Source organism: Staurois parvus, unplaced genomic scaffold, assembly GCF_062004578.1.
Source record: "Staurois parvus isolate SC_StPar_1 unplaced genomic scaffold, SC_StPar_1.0 ptg000234l, whole genome shotgun sequence".
NCBI classification, from domain to species: domain Eukaryota; kingdom Metazoa; phylum Chordata; class Amphibia; order Anura; family Ranidae; genus Staurois; species Staurois parvus.
Genome location: NW_028318030.1, coordinates 6,213,053 through 6,235,129, shown reverse-complemented (window position 1 = coordinate 6,235,129; position 22,077 = coordinate 6,213,053). Strand labels below are relative to the sequence as shown.

Sequence of the window (22,077 nt, the reverse complement as noted above, 5' to 3'; positions counted from 1 at the left end):
GTTGTGGACAGGTGTCTTTTATACTGATAACAAGTTCAAACAGGTGCCATTGATACAGGTAATGAGTGCAGGACAGTGGATCCTCTTAAAGAAGAAGGTACAGGTCTGTGAGAGCCAGAAATCTTGTTTGTTTGTAGGTGACCAAATACTTATTTTCCACCAGAATTTGCAAATAAATTCTTTTCAAATCAGCCAATGTGATTGTCTGGATTTTTTTTCTCATGTTGTCTCTCATAGTTGAGGTCTACCTATGATGCCAATTACAGGCCTCTCTCATCTTTTTAAGTGGGAGAACTTGCGCAATTGGTGGCTGACTAAATACTTTTTTGCCCCACTGTATATATATATATATATATTTATATATATATATATATATACATATACATATACACATATACACACACACTGCTCAAAAAAATGTAAGGGACACTTTTTAATCAGAGTATCACATCAAGTCAATTGATCTGGTCAGTTAAGCAGCAGAGGGGTTTGTTAATCAGTTTCAGCTGCTTTGGTGTTAATGAAATTACCAACAGGTGCACTAGATGGGCAACAAGGAGATGACCCCCAAAACAGGAATGGTTTTACAGGTGGAGGCCACTGATATTTATTTTCCTACTCATCTTTTCTGACTGTTTTTCACTAGCTTTGCATTTGGCTAGGCTCCGTGTCACGTCTGGTAGCATGAGGCAATACCTGGACCCTACTGTCAGGGCAGGAGCCGAGGAACGGACAGGCAGGCCTAACAATGTAACGCACTGGCTGACGACAACCACCACCCACAGACCGGAGTCCCTCAGGGCGCGGAGTCTAAGTCCCAGGCTGCCCTTCACCAGGGCCCCTGATGGTGGGGATGGACTTGACGCAGCCAGGAACCAGGTCGCGGCCCCCAAGACACCTCAGCTGCGGTAATGGCCGCCGCCAATGGCGTGTAGCTGGTGGAAGAAACAAAAGAGTAGTCAGACAAGCCGGGGTCAACAACAACAGGACAAAACAGTACAGGACAGCAGACGAGAATCACAGGTCACAAGCCGGGTTCAGCAACAGAGGGTCAGATCAAAGGAGAATACAAAGAATAGTCAAGTCACAAGCCGAATCAGAATACCAGGAGAGTCACGAGAGTCAGAACAGAGTAATAGTAACACAAAGACACAAGACACAAGTGCAAAGAGCATGTGCGGGCCACAGGCTTATATGTCATCAGCCACGCCCCTCTGGGGGGTGGACCTCAGAGACCTGAAGGCATAAAAAGGACTCCCATCATGCACAGCAGAATCCAAGATGGACGCCAGCACATGGAGTAACATAACCTCAGGGAAAAGGTAGGACCTTGACAGTACCTCCTCCTCAAGGACCCCTCCCCCTCCGCGGCTCAACAAAAGGTTTCTGAGGAAAGAGGATATGAAAAGCGCGGAGGAGGGCAGGAGCATGGACATCCGCGGAAGGAACCCAGGAACGCTCCTCAGGACCATAACCGCGCCAATGAACCAGGAACTGTAATCGACCGCGCACCAATCGAGAGTCCAGGATCCGGCTCACCTCATACTCCTCATGACCGTCAACCCGGACAGGACGGGGCCGAGGCAGAGAGGTGGTGAAGCGATTGCAGATCAGAGGTTTCAACAGGGAAACATGAAAGATATTGGAGATCCGCATCCCAGACGGAAGGGCAAGGGCATAGGCCACCGGATTCACTTTGCGGAGAATGCGGAAAGGACCGACAAAACGGGGAGCTAGTTTGGGTGTGGGCACCCGAAGATTGAGGTTGCGAGTAGACAACCACACCCGATCGCCGACCTGGTATGAAGGAGCGGGCAACCGTCTGCGATCAGCCTGGAACTTTTGGCGCTGAGCCGAGTCCCTCAAGGCCCTCTGGATCTGCCCCCATGAAGAACGCAGGGCAGCAAGATGGTTCTCCACAGCCGGAATGTCCTGTGGTGAGAACCTCTCAGGTAATACTGCGGGTTGGAACCCATAGTTGGCCATGAAGGGCGACATCCCGGAGGAGGAGTTGACCGCCGAGTTCCTGGCAAACTCTGCCCAAGGCAGGAGATCGGCCCAATCGTCCTGATGGTCTGAAATATAACATCAAAGGAATTGTTTTAAGGCCTGATTGGAACGCTCCGCAGCCCCATTGGACTGCGGGTGGTAGGCTGAGGAAAAGGAGAGACTAATACCCAACTGGGAGCAGAAGGCGCGCCAGAATCTGGACACGAACTGACTACAATAAAGTCCATCCCTAGATGTGACCAAGGACGCTCCCCATTGGGAATGGGTTGCAGAAGAGCCAAAGGGAGATGCCGTGGAGACTTATTCTGGGCACAGATCGAACATGCCGCTACATAAGAGGCAATGTCGGCACGGAGGGTTGGCCACCAGAATAAGCGAGAGACGACCCAACACAGCTGGTTCTTCCCCGGATGCCCGGCAGTTTTGGCGTTATGGTAGGTACGCAGCAGGCGGGTGCGCAATCCCTCGGGTACAAAACATCTACCCTCCGGCCTCCCGGGGGGAGCATCAGATTGGGCCGCCAAAATCTGCTCCCCAAGAGGAGAGGTCAGACTGGTGCGAATGGCAGCCAGGATCTGATCTGGAGGAATAACCGAGATTGGCTCAGAGTCTTCCCTGGACAACTCAGAGTATTGCCGTGATAACGCATCAGCCCTGACATTCTTGGAACCAGGAAAATATGAAACCACATAGTTGAAGCGTGACAAGAACAGAGCCCATCTGGCCTGGCGGGGTGTCAATCTTTTGGCCTCCGAAAGATAAGTCAGGTTCTTATGATCGGTAAGAATGAGGATCGGAACCGCGGAGCCCTCGAGCAGGTGCCTCCATCCCTTGAGAGCCAGAATGATTGCCAACAACTCCCGATCTCCAATCTGGTAGTTGCACTCTGCAGAGGAAAGCTTCCTGGAGTAGAACCCACAGGGAAGTAGGGGTCCATCGGGCGACCGACGTTGAGACAGGAGAGCGCCTACTCCCGTCTCGGATGCATCAACCTCAAGGACAAAGGGCAATCCAGGATTGGGATGAGACAGTATCGGAGCCGACGCAAAGGCGGATTTCAGAGCCTCGAACGCTACGATGGCCTCAGGTGGCCACTCGTGAGGATTACTGCCCTTCTTGGTTAGGTCTGAGAGAGGCTTTGCCAGCGTGGAGAAGTTCCGGATGAACTTCCGATAGTAGTTGGCAAAACCCAAAAAGCGCTGAATGGGCCAAAGACCATTGGGACGAGGCCACTGCAGAACCGCCGAAACCTTCTGAGGGTCCATGGAGAATCCCTCCGCAGAAATGATGTAGCCTAAAAAGGCAACTTGGGATCGATGGAATTAGCACTTCTCAAGTTTACAAAAAAGTTCGTTCTTGCGTAATCGTTGCAGCACCTGCTTGACATCCTGGATATGGGACTCCATGGAGGCAGAGTAAACCAGGATGTCATCCAACTAAACTACCACGCACTGCTGCAACAAATCACGAAGGACATAGTTTATGAATTCCTGAAAAACTGCGGGCGCGTTACACAACCCGAAGGGCATCACCAGGTATTCGTAGTGACCGGTTCTGGTGTTAAACGCGGTCTTCCACTCATCCCCCTGTTTGATCCGTACGAGGTTGTACGCCGCCCTAAGGTCAAGTTTGGTCAAGACTGTTGCCCCCTTAAGGCGGTCGAATAACTCAGTAATCAAGGCAATCGGGTATTCTTAGTGGTGATTCGATTAAGACCCCTATAATCAATGCAAGGCCTCAATTCACCACCCTTCTTCTTTACAAAGAAAAAGCCTGCTCCTGCTGGGGAAGTAGACTTACGAATGTGCCCCCGGGAAAGCGCATCCGCAACGTATTCCTCCATGGCCTTATTCTCCGCAACCGAGAGAGGATACACCCTGCCACGCGGAGGAGTGGCACCGGGTTGCAAGGATATGGCACAGTTGTAAGGACGAAGAGCAGGTAAGGCACCAGCGCATACCTTATCAAACACGTCCTGGTACTCCCCATAATCAGAGGGCAACGCAGAGTCCGAGGAGGCACACAACACCTTAACCGGCCCCACACTGTGGAGACCACGAGAGAATCTCGGCTATTTGCCAATTGAAGGTTGGATTGTGCATCTGGAGCCAGGGATACCCCAAAACCACCGAATAGTGCGGAGAAGAAATCACCTGGAAACAGGCCAACTCCCTGTGAACAGCCCCAATAGCTACTTCCACTGGCACAGTCTCGTGGGTAACCTGCGGTGGTTGCAGGGGCCTGCCATCTATCGCCTCGAGAACCAATGGGGTAACTCGAGCCTGCAGGGGAATGGAGTGCTGGGCACCAAACGAGCTGTCCATAAACAACCCGCTGGCCCCAGAATCTACCAACGCCTGGGCCGTCACCGAGCCCTCCGCCCAAGAGAGGACAACGGTGATCAGTGGCTTATCTCTGTGGAACGCCGAGGACGAGGAGACTCCACCCAAGATCTGTCCCCGACAGGATCTCAGGTGCGAGCGTTTCCCGGACGGACCGGACAGGACTGCCGAAAGTGCCCACCAAGACCACAGTACAGGCAGCGACCCTCCCGACGCCGAGCGGCCCGCTCCCCCTCGGAAAGGCGAGCAAACCCCAGCTGCATGGGCTCACCACCAGACAATCCATCCCCAGGAGGCGTGGGAGGAGAGGGAGGAACGGGTGGGACAGAAAACGCAGGTGCCAGTCGATTGGAAGGCCTCCGCAGGCGTTCCTTGAGTGAAGGCCTCTCCCTGAGCCTGGTGTCAATCAGGATCAGGAAAGAGATGAGCTCCTCCAACACCACAGGCAGTTCCTTGGCTGCAATCTCGTCCTTCAGTGTGTCAGAAAGACCATGGGAAAACGCAGCCACCAGAGCCTCATTGTTCCAACCGACCTCTGCCGCCAGGGTACAAAACTCTATGGCGTACTCGGCCACGGTCCGTGAACCCTGATGCATGGTCATGAGCAGCTTGGCCGCCGAGGCGGAACGAGCTGGTACGTCGAATACCCTACGGAAGGCATCGACAAAACCGGAAAAACCTTGAATCACCGGGTCGTTCCTCTCCCATAAAGGATTTGCCCAGGCCAAGGCCTTGTCTGAGAGTAGTGAAATTAGGAACCCAACCTTTGACCTCTCAGACGGGAAGGCGTGGGGTATTAATTTAAAATAAATACCCACCTGGTTGAGGAACCCACGCCACTGACTCGGCTCACCCCCAAAGCGCTGTGGAAGAGGGGCAGAGCCAGTCATACCTCTGGGTGCCGCTGATGCAGCCACCGAGGTGGTGGACGCAATAGGCGGAGAAGCAGCGGGAGAGACCACCGGAGTGACTACCGGCCTAATAGCACCAGGAGCAAGGTGTGCAGTGCGTGCAAGCAGAGTTTGCAACGCCTGAGCGAACTGATCCAACAGGTAATCCTGTTGATCGAGTCTGGCGACTAGCGTTGGGAGCGAAGGCGTGCCTGCACCGTCAGGGTTCATGGCACTTGTGTAATGTCAGGGCAGGAGCCGAGGAACGGACAGGCAGGCCTACCAATGTAACGCACTGGCTGACGACAACCACCACCCACAGACCGGAGTCCCTCAGGGCGCGGAGTCTAAGTCCCAGGCTGCCCTTCACCAGGGCCCCTGATGGTGGGGATGGACTTGACGCAGCCAGGAACCAGGTCGCGGCCCCCAAGACACCTCAGCTGCGGTAATGGCCGCCGCCAATGGCGTGTAGCTGGTGGAAGAAACAAAAGAGTAGTCAGACAAGCCGGGGTCAACAACAACAGGACAAAACAGTACAGGACAGCAGACGAGAATCACAGGTCACAAGCCGGGTTCAGCAACAGAGGGTCAGATCAAAGGAGAATACAAAGAATAGTCAAGTCACAAGCCGAATCAGAATACCAGGAGAGTCACGAGAGTCAGAACAGAGTAATAGTAACACAAAGACACAAGACACAAGTGCAAAGAGCATGTGCGGGCCACAGGCTTATATGTCATCAGCCACGCCCCTCAGGGGGGTGGACCTCAGAGACCTGAAGGCATAAAAAGGACTCCCATCATGCACAGCAGAATCCAAGATGGACGCCAGCACATGGAGTAACATAACCTCAGGGAAAAGGTAGGACCTTGACACCTACAGAGGTTGCACAGGCAGTCCAACTCCTCCAGGATGGCACATCAATACATGTCATTGCCAGAAATTTTGCTGTGTCTCCCAGCACAGTCTCAAGAGCATGGAGGAGATTCCAGGAGACATATAGGCCCGGCCTCATGTAGTGAGAGTATGCAGGCAGTTCCTGGAGGATGAAGGAATTGATACCATTGAATGGCCCTCACGCCTGACCTAAATCCAATAGAACACTTCTGGGATATCATGTTTCGGTCCATCGGACATCGCCAGGTTGCACCTCAGACTGTCCAGGAGCTCAGTGATGCCCTGGTCCAGATCTGGTAGTAAATACCCCAGGATTCCATCCATAGTCTCATTAGGAGCATGCCCCAACATTGTCAGGCATGCATACAAGTACGTGGGGGCCATACAAACTACTGAGTACCATTCTGAGTTGCTGCAATGAAATTTCAGCAAAATGGACTAGCCTGCTGCATCATTTTTTCACTTTGCTTTTTGGGGTGTCTTTGAATTCAATCCTCTGTAGGTTTATAATTTTAATTTCTATCAACCGATGGGACATTACCCAGTCCATATCAGTATAGATATCCAGCGTGAGATTTTTCCCCATTCAGACATGATGTGTTTTCAAAGTGGTCCTTTAATTTTTTGAGCAATACATATATACATATAAAAATTATAAATAGTAAGGATCCCAACAATGATCATGAATATGATCTTTGACCACTTGTCTACCATAGATGTTTATAACTGTGCTCGTAAACACACATGCAGCTATAGTAGCCAGGGGTGTGTTCATCTGCCAGATCACGTCCACACCCTCCAAAGCTATAGTTTCACCCCCAATCCCTGACTACCCCTGCCATGTACCCAGGGTGTATTTTCTACAAGGCAAACAAGGCATTTGCCTAGGGCGGCATGTTTCATGGGGGGGGCAGCACTGTCCCTTGGAAGAAGGGATGGAAGAAGGGACACACGCGGCCTGGGGACCTGTTGAGTTCCGAGAAAGGCTGCAGGTTTCATGACGGTGTATGCACAGCCCCACTCTTGTTCCCAGGGATGTCCAGAGCTGTGAAGGCGAGTGTCTCTCTGTCTCGCTGTGGGGGATGGTGGCTGGTGTATTAAGAAGGGTTAATAAACCTTTAGGCCTAAAATGTGCATTTTAACAAGTGTGAAAGAATGGCTTTGGTAGAGAATGGCTTTGGTAGAGAAATGGTCAAAAGATAAGTTCACTTAAAAAAGAAAAAAAAAAATAAATGCCCATTTTTTGGCAGGTAAAAAATAGGTAATTACTTCTTTTTTTTTTTGAGCCTGGAAAGCATTGCACCAGCAATCAGCAGATGCCATGCAGGACTCCAGCAGACTGTGAGTGTAAGCGATAGTTTTACACTGACAGGAAGACTCAATGAACTACCACAGCACTCAAGAGCACCATGGTAGTTCATTGAGAACTAAAAGCCGACGTCCGCAGAACTCTGTACGAATGATGGAGCCATGTAGGGTGGAGCCCCGCATAGGCACACTGTTTTCAAAAAGTAACAGCTAGTATGAGGAACTTGTCCCCATACTGCTGTCACAGGGAGAGAGGACAGCAGGTAGCAGCTGCAGCAAAGGGAACATGTTACATGTTCCACCCTTAAAATAGGTGGACCATGTCATATGTTCTCAAAGGTGAACTTATCCATTAAGCCCCTTTCAGACAGGGCGGATCAGCCAGCATGATCCGCCTGCTCAATGGGGGGATCTTTCCACTGATCCCCGCTGAGCAGGCGGATGACAGATCTCTGGACAAATGGCGAACGGATCCCCATCTGTCTGTTTTTGGCATACAGGATCGGATCAGAAGCCAGCAGGTGTCAGTGGACTATTGTCCGCTGACACCCGCAGGTCCATAGAAGTCTATGGATGGAGCGATTGGGTCCACCTGAAAAACAGACAGGTAGATCACATTGGTCCACTCGTGTGAAAGGGGCCTTAATCTATAGTGAGGTTACTAATGATATTTTAGGATACATTTTTTTTCTCATTTTTCTTAGATGTACAGTATGACAATAAAACCTGGAAGCTGATTGGTCTTTATGCAGAGCTGCACCAGATTTTGCACTCTCCAGTTTTAGTAAATCAACCCCTGAGCTTCTTGATTAATATGGAAGCATTGATTGTGCTTTCCTTTTTCTCTCTCAAACCAAGTCCATCAATTTGTTCAAATCACTGAAAACAATACACACACTGCTTTTTTGTTTTTCAATATTGATTTTGAAGATATGGAATCCAAAAATCTTAACAGAAAATATTTTTCATGAAAATATGCCCCAAGCAAGTAAACACGTGAAAGCCACATCAAAGTTATTTCCAAGTAAACGCTAGAAATGTGTGCATAAACTCTACAAAGTTTCCTTTTCAGTGCAATTTTGTTATGTAAAAAAATGCTAGCTGAGACTATGATGAGAAAATCCAATTTTTGATCAATCCTCATGTAATAAAAGTTTCTTATAGTAATTTGATTTAAAGAGTAATTTGTTACAGGTTCAGAGTCAGGGCCAATCAGATTTTAGTAGAATCCTTACTGAGTTTTTTTGTAACCAATGAAATATAAAATTCTAAAACTGAGAATCCAAGCAGAGTAAATGGTCCTTTGGAAAACTGAATGAATCCCTCTCTGTAAATGTACCTTAATTCTCAGTCACTATGAAATAAAAGTCATGCAAATTCTTTACTCAGTGTCTAATCAGATATAGATAATAGATTACCTTCTTTTTTTAACATACCATATGTAGGTTGCCCAATATGTGTGCTGAAGTATTCAGGTTCCTGCAAAGGATAAATCAACATTGCATATCAAAATGTAAAAAACAGATCAGTTTTACATTGAATCTCTTGTATCCCATGATCCTATAGTAAATAATTTACAAGTACTCAACAATGAGAATCATGTATGTTAAGGAAGTTGATTAAAAAAGTCAAGATGTAATATTTTATAAAACATAGAGCATTTTCACAAATGTTTATTTTATGTGATGGATCAATTACAGATGGGCCTCAAGATCTTCAGTAAGGTTGCTGCATCACTACTTGAAACAGCAAGTATGTATGTACCGTAAAATGTTTTTCTCGAAGTCGGTTGAGGGACTCAAGAATTCTGAAACAAGTCAGGGTTATACTGCCAAAACACAGGAAATTAGGACACTTGCAAACAACAAAACATTTAAGCCAGCGCTATATAACTATAATGCCCCAGTTTTATATGAGCAGTACATAGGACCAATAGCACAGAGGGTTGGACCTGTGTATGGACTTTGACTTCTAGAAACAAATTGTTTAATAAGTAGAATAAAACATATTCTTTTATCATCCATTGGAGGGACACTGGATCTCAGGAAATCCTGAACAGTCCGGATATCCTAAAGCAGTCTAACTGAGTAGCAGGTAACAGCTGCGGAGAGGACCAATACATGTGGAGATCATAGCACAAACAATGTTTGAAGGGATCAACTCCTGAATCAAGGCTGGATAAAGAAAATGCCACACAAATTAAGGGAACTGTTAAGACCAAGGTGATTTACCGAGGATGAGCCGGATGTTCCAGAGGAAAACAGATGACCACTGCTAAGGAGAAGTTGAAACCTGAAGGAATGGTAGGGCTCAACCAATGAAGACGTGAGAACCAACAACCAACCAAAACAGATGGAAAAAAAGTACACTCCCTGAATGAGAGAGTCCTGTCTGCTGACTGCTGGGTATTACAGGACCCTCCAGCAATGAATACTTTACTCCAAGCTGGGAAAGAGGGGCACTGATTGCTGAACTCTTTCTTTTAAGAAGAGATCATCCACTGAGATTTTAAAAGCCATACCATGATTCTGGGAAAGCATGATTGACACACTCATTCCTTTCCAGTGTAGGGAGTAAATCACTTGGTCTGTCACAGGGAAAGTTCTGTATCCTTTCCAGAGGTGAAGGTTCTGCAGCAGCCAAGTGATATCTAGTGAAGGTTCTGCAGCACCCAAGTGACATCTAGTGAACATTGGTTCAAAACCCAACAGACAGATTCCCCAGTGATTTGGGAACTGTCTGTTCCAGAGAGTCACATATAGGGGTCAGATAAGAGAATATGCCCATTAGAGGGGGTCTCCTCAAGGCAAATAAAACTAAATCTTCTCACCCCCCACTACAGACTGGAAATTAGTGTCAGCACTTTCCTAACATGAGAACGATGGAGTTCCAGTGAGGCAGAGAAAATTAGGATATTGTTCAGGTAGACGATCACAAAAAGATCAAGGTACTCTCTAAAGATGTCGTTCACAAAATGTTAAAATGTAGCAGGGGCATTACATAGCACAAACGGCATTACTAGGTATGCAAAATGTCCGAAGCGTGTTCTGAAGGTGGTCTTCCACTCATCGCCCTCTCTTATACGGACAAAATTGTAGGCCCCCGTAAGTCCAGTTTAGTGAACACTGGGGCTGTTTGAAATCTCTGAAACAACTCGGGCACCAGAGGAAGAGGATAACGGTTTTTAATGGTAATTTTATTAAGTTCCCTGTAGTCAATGCAAGGTCTAAGAGACCGATCCTTTTTTCTACAAAGAAAATACTAGTCCCGGCAGGAGAGGAAGAGGGGCGGATGAATCCTTTAGCAAGATTCTCGTCTAGATAGTGCCGGAGGGCTTTCAGTTCCAGTTCGGATACTGGGAAAATTGAGAAATGGTATTTCTGCCCCTGGGAGTAACTCAATTGCGCAATCGTAAGACCAATGAGAAGGCAATGTGTCGGCCTTCTTTTTATCAAACACATCGAGGAAGTCATGGTAGGTAGAGGGAACTGATTGACTGGCCTCTGGTGAAGGTTGGACTGAGAGACATACAGAAGAATTTGTGGGTGTAGGGACACCACAGTGTTGTAGACAATATTCTGAAGAAAAGAAAATTTCCTTCTTGGGCCAATTGATCTGTGGGTTGTGGGCAAGCAATCAGGGTATTCCTAGGATGGCTGGAAACATGGGGGATCTGATCACATCAAAACGAATAAACTCCTGATGGCCGGAGTCGGTTGTTGCAAGAATAGGAATGGTTTCCTGGGTAACAGGTCCGGAACTCGGAGTAGTGCCATCCGCAAGTAAGACGTCAAGTCTCTGTTTCTTAGGCAGAAGAGGGATGTGTAAGTCCTTGGCCAATTGGATGTCTAAGAAACAGCTACAAGCTCCCGAGTCAACGACTGCCCGCAACTTGACGTCCCTTTCAGCCACCTGCAATGACATGGGGAGAATGACATGGGTGGTTAAAGTCCCGGATAGCTGAAGGTACGAAAAATGGGGCTGGCTGGACTTACTTGGGCGTACTGGGCAGTTATGCACGAAGTGGCCCGTAGCCCTACAGTAAAGACAGAGGTTGCCTTGCTGTCTGCGTAGCCTTTCTTCCGGAGTTAGGGCAGGTCGGAGAAGGCCGATTTGCATAGGTTCTACCTCTTAATTGTTGATGTGTTGTGGAGCAAGGGCAGCAGCTGTTGGCCCTGGAACTTTTGGCAGAACCCAAGTGGGCCGAAAGGTCTGAGTACGCTCAGCGCGTCTTTCCCGTAAACGCGATCCAACCGAGTAGTGAGCAGGATAAGGTTCTCCAAGGAGGAGGGAGCTTCCACCCTAGCTAACTCGTCCTTGAGGGACTCTGACAGTCCTTCGTGAAACTGGTACTTCAATGCTGCATCGTTCCAACCAGTGTCTGCAGACCTTTTACAGAACTCCATTATGTAGTCCTCCACAGGCCGCCGACCTTATAGTAGAGCATGGAAGGCGGACTCAGCAGTGGAGGTCCTCTGGGGATCGTCGTAGAGGGCAGCCATGGCTTCAAAGAATTCACTCACTGAATTGAGCGCTGGGGTCTTTTGTTCCAAAAGACTATGTGCCCAAGACTGAGGTTCTTCAGACAAGAGGGAGATGATGAACCTGACCTTGACCGCTTCCAGAGAAAAGGTCTTGGGTTGCAGAGCAAAATATAATTCACAGGCATTCTTGAAAGCTCTTAACTTACGTCGATCCCCTAGAAAATGTTCAGGAATAGGAACTCTGGGTTCCGGAGGTGGTAACACTATAGCAGGAGTGGTGGCAAGAGACTGACTGGCAGGTGCGGATACTGGGTTGGAACTGGCGGAGGGATCCTGGTCCGCGGAAGTAGAGAGGGAGTGAAGACGCCCTTCTAGCTGGAAGTATCCTTGCTGTAGATCCTTTACTGCTTGGGTAAGTGCTGTCATCTATTGGCACAGGGCCTCTAGTGCGGAAGTGCCTCTCTCAGCCTCGGACATACTAGTTGGATGATACTATCACGTACCTGGTGATGGAGGCCAATGGAGAGAGGGCCTTCCTTGCGGCTAAGTTCCGGACTCCCCTGAGAGTGGGACAGCGGAAGTCAGGCCCAAAGTTGCACAGGTCGCCTGTAGGAGTGCTGGTTGGTGGTCCGCTCAGAAGCACAGCTGGTGCACGAAGATAGGTCTGCAGACAGGAGGCACCTACTGGGTAGTTGGTTCAAGCCAAGGTCAGGTACCAGGTGGGAATCAGAGCGGATGTAGTCAGATGGGATAGCTGAGGTCATTCACAGAGGAGCGAGAGAGAGAGAGTGTCCGTAAGCCAGGACCGAGTCAGTAACAGGAAATCACATGTCAGAATCACAGGAAACAGGAACAGGGCACGGGGAGCTAGAGATCATCCAGCAACTAGGGAAAGTGATGAACCTCCTTATAAAGGCCATCTGGCACCAGACTGAGGATGATGTGTACTTCTGTGGCCATGTAGAGTACTGGCAGAAATGCCAGATCTTCCAGAACTTCTGCCGTGAACAGGACCCTGACAGAGCTTTTGAGAGCAAACTGGCCTAGTAATTGTGTGCAAACAAATAAACAAATAAAAAGTCCACAGTATACACAGAGGTTCTTGTGGACACAGGGAAGGCTTTAGTCTTGCCTGATTGGGTTAAATAAGCCTCAGATGAGAATGGCCCTATAACAATAGAGGTCTCAGGGTCTAGATTACAACTCCATGCTACTTGGAATGAGCCCAATGACGTGCTGTAGTTACTTCTCCCCACCTATGTAAGGTTAAACAATTTACTGGGGATGTTTGGATTGATCATTCATCTTTATTGCATTATTGCCACTTTCATAATTTCACAATTTATAGTCCCGTGTCTCTTCCAGAAAGTTACTTACTATTGTACACCTCCCTAACTGCCGCAGTGCATGTGTCACATGACTGAAAATAATCATGTGACAGCTCCCAATAAACCTAGCACTTGCAGGACTTCATTCTTGGTTAGTTCAATGATTTACTACGTGCTCAAGTTTCTTTCTTCTGATGATTAACTACTACAGTGGCACATATAGAGGAAAAATGTTTAATGATTTTATATGGCCTTGGCAAGCACTATATTGCTACTTACCAACATCAATAAGCACCTTACATTTATACATACAGTAGACAGGGAAGAAGGGAAGCATGGTGGATTTTTAAGCTACAAACTAGATCCCCTCAGGGGTTAAACGTGAGGTGGGACCTAGATTTGCATTTGCACTAGATCTTTCTTCTGCTTTTTCTTGGATCACCTTTCCGCTTTTAGATTTGGAGGATCCTTTTTTCTTATTTGTAAAGGTCTGTAGTTATCCTCTCTCTTCTATTCCCCCTGGGACATTTGTTTGTGCAAGTACATATACATATTATGTTTTTATCAGTTATGTTTTTGGTTAATATTTTGCACATCTTGTCTGGTGTGGTGTTTTAGTCTGTTGGTTACCTATATATCAGCTATTGCATACTTAGCTATATAGCTAATCGGCTGATTAATGGGCAGGGTTTATGTCTTTACCACCCTATATATACACACTTTGTATGTTTTATGTTACCATATGGGTTATAAGTGTAGCCGAAATGTGTCAACCTATTGTATCTTTCGTGTCATTTTTTGTGGTCGATACAATAAAGAAGATTTTAGTGCAGTGGCGGTAGTGCGGATCGATTTTTTCACAGTTCTTCAGCAGACAAGCAACTGTGAATTTTGCACCTGCCGGGTCATTGGTATGAACTTCTAACTGGGGTGTAGCACTTTTATTTTTTTGTTTTGTATACAGTAGACAGTATTTTTGTATGTTGGGTTCAAAAGAGAACATAAACCCACCTCTTAAAATGCGTTAGAAAAGGATCAGCAACATACATGGTTATGATGCTATCTAGCCATTAAACACTCTTCAGAATAATTTATCAGTGACCCCATCTACAAGCTGCAAGGAACTTTGCAGGTCCTGCAGCAGACCACATTCAAAAGAAATCACAAGTACATGTAAAATAGGATTACAGACGTAAACGAGTGCTTTATATCCATTCTGTAATTCTCATTTGGATAAATTAGCACAGAAAACTTGATATAATGCCTGCTCAAAAAAATAGATTTTCTTAAGGCTTCAGCTCTGATTCATTTACAAATTATGATTTATAGAGCACAGAATGTCACACAAATTCAACCAGATAATAAGTGGACCTTTACTTGGTGTGCATTGTTCTCTCTCTGGTTCTTATCTTGCAGTCTTTCATTGATCTTCTGTCGCAGAGTATATAGAATTGGCTCAATAACTCCTGGTGTATTGGCAATCAACCTACGGATGATGTCATCTGGAATGTGGACATTCAGCTTGGGAAATACTTTGCTGCAAGTCAACAAACAGATATTATCTGTAATGCTCACAAATAACGGTTATACATCTTACAGCATTATATGTTACATTTAAAGGGGTAATATATCCTGAAAAAAAGTTTATGTAAAAGGTCTAACATAAATATACCAGTGTTTAAACTTCGGGTTAACGGAAAAAATAAAAATGACCTTTGCAGTGACCCCCCCCTCCCCAGCAGTGGTTAAATGTTTATTTAGTAAAGGGGTAGAGGAATAGGCAGCTCTAGCTATACAGTATGCAGAAACTGTCCAGCAGAGTGAACTCTGGCTGACAATACGTTCTGGCAGCAGGAGGATGTGGAGTAAGATCAGTGGTGTAGGACACAGATTACTGCATTGCTGGTACATGTGGGTTTAGAGGGACAATGAGCTCAACATGAGGAACATTGGTGGGCGGGGGATGTTCTCAACATCCCCCACCGACCAATGTTCCTCCTGTTGAGCTCATTGTCCCTCTAAACCCACATGTACCAACAATGCAGCTATATTTACCTTATTCCTCGCACCCTCAGGCTTACTCTGCATTGAACAACTGGTACCCTACATCTTCTCACCAGCTGCAAGTATTCCAACGTCATCATGTACAATGCAGGACCAATGACAGCCTGCCCACATCCCAGAGCACTGGAGAGCGTCAGCTGCCCCTTTTCGGAAAGTAAACAGACCAAGGTATTTAGCATGAGGCATGGAAAGTTGTAATTTTTTGTCACAATTTAAAAAAAAAATGAAGAAAATAAATATATATTTTTTCCTTACATTCTGCAACAGTGCAGTACAGCATCATCATATGACTGTTTTGGAGGTAATCAGGGATACTGACTGGTGACAGTGTGTAATAAAAAAAAAATTTTTTTTCAAAATGTATTGAATTTTTTTTTTCATATACTTTCATCAGAGTAGTTCAGTGTCACTGCAAATAAACAAACAAAAAGCACACCAGTATTATCCCAAGGATAGTTTAATAAAAATTAGATAAAAACATACTCACAAACATTGTGTATAAAACAGCATATCAATCTGCAGCCTCGTGGTACAGTGGTAAATTAGACCCAAAAAGATCTAATTTTCTGTTTTATACACATTGTATTTGTTTATCTAATTTTTATTAAAAACTATCCTTGGGATTATGTACTAGGCTGGTAAACTAGACCCAAAAGGATCTCAGATGCCAAAGGGACACCTCCCAGAATCCAAGAAATAGCTTACATGTTTCAAGAGAAACCCCTCTTCCTCAGAGCCCTCAGAGGGTTTTCCCTCGAAATGTGTAGGCTATTTCTTGGATCCTGGACAGCGTCTCTTTGGTGTCTGAGATCTCTCTTGGTCTAATTTACCATTGTATCATGAGGCTGCACCCTGATTTGCTGTTTTAAACACATTGTGAGTATGTTTTTATCTAATTTTTATTAAACTATCCTTGGGATAATGCACTAGTGACTAGGCTGGTGAGCTGTTTGTCTCTTTGCAGTTACTATTTGGACTACCCTAGCCGTTTGAAGACAGCAAGGCCTGACATATTGATGTAGATTGTGTTTCTTAACATATATATTGGAGTACTTTCCCTGGTCCTTGACACTTTGCTAATTCAGAGGGTTGATCAGGGGTTATTTTTGTACGCTGTCATTGCTGTTACAGTGATGATCACTGTAACAGCAACAGTTTGAACTGTCATGAATGGACTTCATTCCTAACAGCTGTACTTACTCTAGTGATGCTGTGATTGGCCTACAGCTGTCACATGGTACAGGGTGTTGTGATTGGCCCAGGTACCATGTGATAGCTGTGGGCCAATCACAGCATTGCTATAGGAAGTTCATTCATAACAACTTTATTGACATTGTGCTATGTGATCACATGATCCCCGGTCGCTCAATGTGGCCAGGTACCAAGAACTGTAATCCACTGTGGCAGTTGCAGAAGCGGCACTCCAGTGTGTATGTGCTCAGCAACATATGACAGTGGATAGTGCAGTATAGTAACAGTCAACTTGGAGAAAAAAAAGGGGAGAGGAACAGGAGAGTGTCTTTCCATCCTAGGCTGCAGAGCTGTGTGTTTCTATTGATGAAATCAGTGTAGGGACATGCAACTCTGGTCCCTGCATGCAAGGGTGGCTCCATAGGATGCTAAGAGAAAAAGGAACCACCCTGAAGTAGAAAACCTGGGGCAGAGGTCATAGCACCAGCCTAAAATGGAACACAGGCAAGGATTAAAAGATAAAGTTGCGTACTCCTTAACTGGTTAAGTTATCTGCTGAAAGTACTTAAAAGCTGAGGTTTTAATATAATTTTTCAGACTCACACACACAGGACATTTTGCAGACTCTTCTAGAAGCCTTTTCTCCTGGCAGCAGCGTTTTGGCAAAAAAACACCTGAAGCTTGTAAAACTTTGTAACACTTTTAGACGCACTTACAGGCGTCAAGCACTTGGGTGTTAATTCATTACATTGGCCAGAATAATAAGTCAAGAGTTTTTTTTGCCAAAACTCTGCTGCTTCTGGACGCAATAGCACTGGGGTTTTTTTTCCTGCCTCTAAAAACCCAGCTGCTAAAAGCTAACATGCAGGGCAGTTTAGAAGCAGGAAAAAAACGCCTGACGCCCCTAGAAGCTGCAAAAACGTCCAATGTGCATGAAGCCTTCGTATTATAACTGCAATATTACTTTGGGAAAATAAAGCATCTCTCTGTGTGATAAATCTTTTATTGTTGATGGGCTCCATATGCAGCACATGAAAAAAAAAAAAAAAAATTGGTGACAAGTGTGGCCACTGCTAATTCTCAGGAGGACATGGCTCTCTTTGATAGGGGTATGTGCAGACAGAATTCCTCCCACTGAGTCCTAAGTATTTTAAGCAACAAAATAATTATCAAAATAATAATTCTCCTAAAGGGAAAGTTTGGCTTTACGTCCTCTTTCTCCTCCTCTGTCATATTTGGCACATTAAATTATTTTTTATGTTTGGTCCCTCCCTCTTTGCCTACAGCCTTCTGGGACACGTCACAGGTCCCAGAAGGCTGTGGAACGATTCACAAAGCGCATGTGAAGTGGAAAGCAGCAAGAAGTCATAGCCGGCTTCCCACAGTAAACGTGCTGGCGCCAGGGACCCAAAGACAGGTGAAGAACTGACCCGGGTGAGGATTGCACTGAAACCCAAAACAGATACGTGTCCTTTTATTAAACAACAGTAACTACAGTATTTGTAGCTTTTAATTTTTTTTCTAGGGTGCAGATCCTCTTTAGGATGGCCATATGCTGGTAGAATTTTGTTCGATTATATAGTGCGGTCAAATCAACAATCTTTTTTGAATGTAGTGATGAGAACATTTGAAGGAGCAGGATGGTAAATTTTTCTCAAAAGAACACATTTTTTTGTGTGTGATTTTCGCTTGGGAAATTATATTCATTCTAAATTATATTCATTCTAAAATAGAATGTTAAAAGCAAATGAAAGTTTGAAGCTTTTGAACAATATTTGTCAAGTCATTGAATGTACTGAGAACTTTCATACAATTGCATTTTGAATACTGACATCAACGTTCGTTTTCGTTAGAAACTCTACTAGTGTATTTCTAGCTTAAGAAAGACAACAATTAAAGTAATGTGATTTTTTTAAGTTTTTTTTTTTAATGCTCCTAACAGAAAGCTATACTGAAAGGACAATGACGATTACCATTGTCCACCTCAACTTTAAAAAATGCCAGTTGCCTGTCTGTCATGCTGATCCAGTTGTTTTAATACTTTTTGTTGCAGAAGCCTGAAACAAGTAGAGAGATTAGGAGATCTGACTTCATTCTGACTTTCTATCTGCACTCTTGCTCTGGGTCAGTGATTCAGAAAATTTTGAAGTGGAGCTAAACTGTGAAAACTGTGCTAAACTGTGAAAACTTATTGCAAAAGAGATATGCTATGGTTTCAGCAGCCCTGGTCAGGACCTCCAGCATCACTTGGTGTTTGGGGATTTATTTACTAAAGCTGGAGAGTGCAAAATCAGGCTCACTTCTGAATAGAAACCAATCAGCTTCTAATCTCAGCTTGTTCAGTTAAGCTTTGGCAATAAATTCTCAAAGCCGATTGGTTTCTATGCAGAAGTGAGTCTGATTCTGCACTCTCCAGCTTTAGTAAATAAACCCTTTGCTGTCATTGGGGCTTATTAGTTTGCTGGCGCTGAATTCTCCATTTGTGGACTCTGTAAAGGTGTTCTTTAGCATCAGATAGGTAATAAACAGCACTATTCTTTCCAGTCAGAATACTTTGTAGGGAAAGGCAATTATAAGAGAAACATTTGCTGGATTATTATTTTGAAAACATATGAATGGATTACAACAGTAGATGAGGTGTAATTATGTTAGAAATTGCAAATGAAATCACCTTGTTATGCTCAGTTAAACTTTTGAAGATAATTACTTTACTTAAAATAGAAAGCGGTTGAACAGATCCTTTGTCTATGTCTGCTTTTATGACGTTCTTTGTTTTCTGTTACTTCATGTAATAAATAGCATAGGAAATAGGATAGTGTAAGATAAAGAAAGTAAATGGAGCATGGCAACATCACAAGAAATGGGCTACTGGGACAAATCATATACTTTCTTATTTAAATGAGTTATATAACAAAGTAAGTTATTCTCAATCATGTAAAAAATGTTATACATTCACTATTTCTGCTTTAAAGGAAATGTGCTACATAACAGGAATAAAAATAGGAAAAAAATGTAGTGAGAACAGTAATGTTATGACACTGAAAAAAGAATCTAAACCCCTAAACAAAAATTGATAGCATTGTAGCTTACCAGTCCTTATATGTGATGGCCGCATTAGTTTTCTTTTTTACAGTTTTTTCTTTGTTTTCACCTGGTTAGCCTACCATTTACACACTTCATGTGCAATTCCTATGCTAGCATGACACCTCCCTCTCTTCTCCATTATAGGGAAGTGTTTTGTAATCCATGGAGATAGCGGAAAGATTGAGAACTGATAACAGTCCAGGGACAGAAAGCACAGAAAGTTATCACCAGAATATTAGATTAGATCAATGGTGCCCACCTGTGGCCCTTTGGTATATGAAGTGCATTCCTCGGACCTCAGCAGTCTGTAGTGGGAATATTGATTGATTAAAATAAGAGCTTTGATCTCTACTAGTCTCATGTAACATGTTCCCAGTTACATATTGTCTTCTGCTGCATATCCCCAGCCAACAATGTATCCTTTCTACACTCTCTGACCCTCATTTCCTCTATTAGATCTGTAGTTTCTGACAGTCATCTCAAACATTACATGCAATGAACATTAAGTACTGCCCGATGGTGATGTCAGGGACAATTCGAGACCCCCTTTAGCTCATAAATTGACAACTACTGGATTAGAGAAATTCTTCCAATAGGGACACCTGTTCTGGTGACAACCAAGAGAGGAATTCCCTTCCTTCTACGGGAGAGGAAGTGAAGGGAAATCTCTGCAGTGCGACCTACTCTACCTACATAAAAAATGTTGGCTATGCATACCTTTCAAATATACAGAATGTCATAAGTATGTACACCTCCTTAACCCCTTTCAAGGTTCTAATGGTTGTATTTGTATATGTCTTTACTGTACCTGTCATTATCTAGTTATTTTTTAGAACTATTTTATCTACATTTCTGAAGTTAGGAGAACTTGCAATATGCAAATTAACTAATCTCCTAAACCAGTGGTCTCCAAACTGTGGCCAGGGGGCTGGATGTGGCATTATTCCATCCACTGACTCCAACAATGGGATATCATTCCTACCACTGACACCAACAATGGGGCACAAATCCTCCCTTTTATACAAATGATAGTATACAATTCCACCCAATATTACCATTGATGGGGCACTAGTCCTCCCAATGATATCAATGATTAGGCATGATTTCTCTCTCTGATGGGGAACAATTCTTCCCAAAAACACAAACGATAGGGCACAATTCCTTCCACTGACACAAGCAGTTGGGCACTATTCAGTCCACTGACACCTACATTGGGGCACAATTCCTCTCACTGACACCAGTACTGGGATACAATTCCTTCCAATGACACCAACCATGGGGCACCATTCCTCCAATTAACACCAATGGTGGGGCACTGCTCCTCCCACTGACACCAACAGTGGGCCCCAATTCCTTCCATTGACACCAATGGGCCACAATTCCTTCCATTGACACCAATGATGGGGCACTATTCCTTCCAATGACACCAGCGATGGGGTACTATACCTCCCCTAATTCCAAAAATCGGGCACTGTTTACTCCCAGTGAAGCCAGGACATTTTTTTCTCTGACTTCCTGCAGTCCAGCCCTCCCAAAGTCTGAAAGACCGTCAACTGGCCCTTTCTTTAGAAAGTTTGGAAACCCCTGTCCTAAACCATAATAATTTTGTTGCTTAAAATACTTAGGACTCAGTGGGAGAAATGCTGACTGCACATACCCCTACCAAAGAGAGCCATGTTCTCCTGAGGATTAGCACAGGCCATACTTATCCCCAATGTTTTCTTTTATTTCATGTGCTGCACATGGAGCCCATCAACAATAAGCAATTTATCACACAAAGAGATGCTTTTATTTTCCCAAAGTAATATTGCAGTTATAATACAGAGGCTTCATGCACTTTGGAAGTTTTTGCAGCTGCTTCTAGGGGCTTCAGGCGTCGTTTTTTTCCTGCCTCTAAACTCCCCCACCGGCCACTCAAGAGACTTAAAACTCACCACCTGGAATTAGTCCAGATAGAAGATGACCGTGGCCAGCGAGGGATGCAATCCTTGCATCACAGGAAGGTGGAATTCAGTATCTGTTGTTACCACTCTTTTTATGGGATGGGGCACAATTTAGGTACAAAGCTTTTCTTATTTGGTATTTTGATAAAATTGTTACATGGGAAAATAAATGTTAAAGTATAACTGAAGGTAAAACTTGTTTGAACGCAAAAAGTTGAATTTTTGGTTCTATAGACTTCAAAGGAAACGATGCAGAAAAGCATGTATTGAGTTTTTGCTGCATTTTTTATGCGCTTTGCATTTTAAATCCTCCTAGCAACAAGAAAAATTTAAAAAAAACGCAAAACTCATCAAAAACGCAGGTGCAAGAAACACAAAACGAAATGCAGAAACGGACAACTGCATAGGTGTGAACCTAGCCAGTGACAATCCCAAATGTTGAGTGAACAGAAAAAGAACAGAAATCCTGACAAGAGCTATAACCCCTCCCTTACTCTATTCAAAATGAAAGTGAATCAGTTACACTTTAAGAAGATGT

At 44.8% G+C, this 22,077-nt stretch overlaps 1 protein-coding gene and 1 long non-coding RNA gene across 6 annotated transcripts in view; one reads left to right on the top strand and one right to left on the bottom strand.

Annotated features, from left to right (window-relative positions):
• The window catches only part of LOC149460169 (uncharacterized), a 97,487-nt gene extending 82,300 nt beyond the window's left edge, over window positions 1-15,187 (top strand). For both annotated transcript variants that reach the window (XR_016313126.1, XR_016313125.1), the window contains exon 6: window positions 14,674-15,187. This is a non-coding gene — a long non-coding RNA (uncharacterized LOC149460169). The remainder of the gene's footprint in view (window positions 1-14,673) is intronic.
• Window positions 1-22,077, bottom strand: part of LOC149460168 (sperm flagella and cilia-associated protein 1-like) — an 85,731-nt gene that overhangs the window by 49,429 nt on the left and 14,225 nt on the right. The window contains exons 3-4 of one of the 4 annotated variants that reach the window (XM_089680038.1): window positions 14,629-14,794; window positions 8,864-8,924 (exon numbers count right to left, since the gene is read on the bottom strand). In XM_089680038.1, the coding sequence (XP_089536164.1) occupies window positions 8,864-8,924; window positions 14,629-14,794 (227 nt within the window). The remainder of the gene's footprint in view (window positions 1-8,863; window positions 8,925-14,628; window positions 14,795-22,077) is intronic. The other 3 variants (XM_089680040.1, XM_089680039.1, XM_089680041.1) reach the window with 3 other exon arrangements.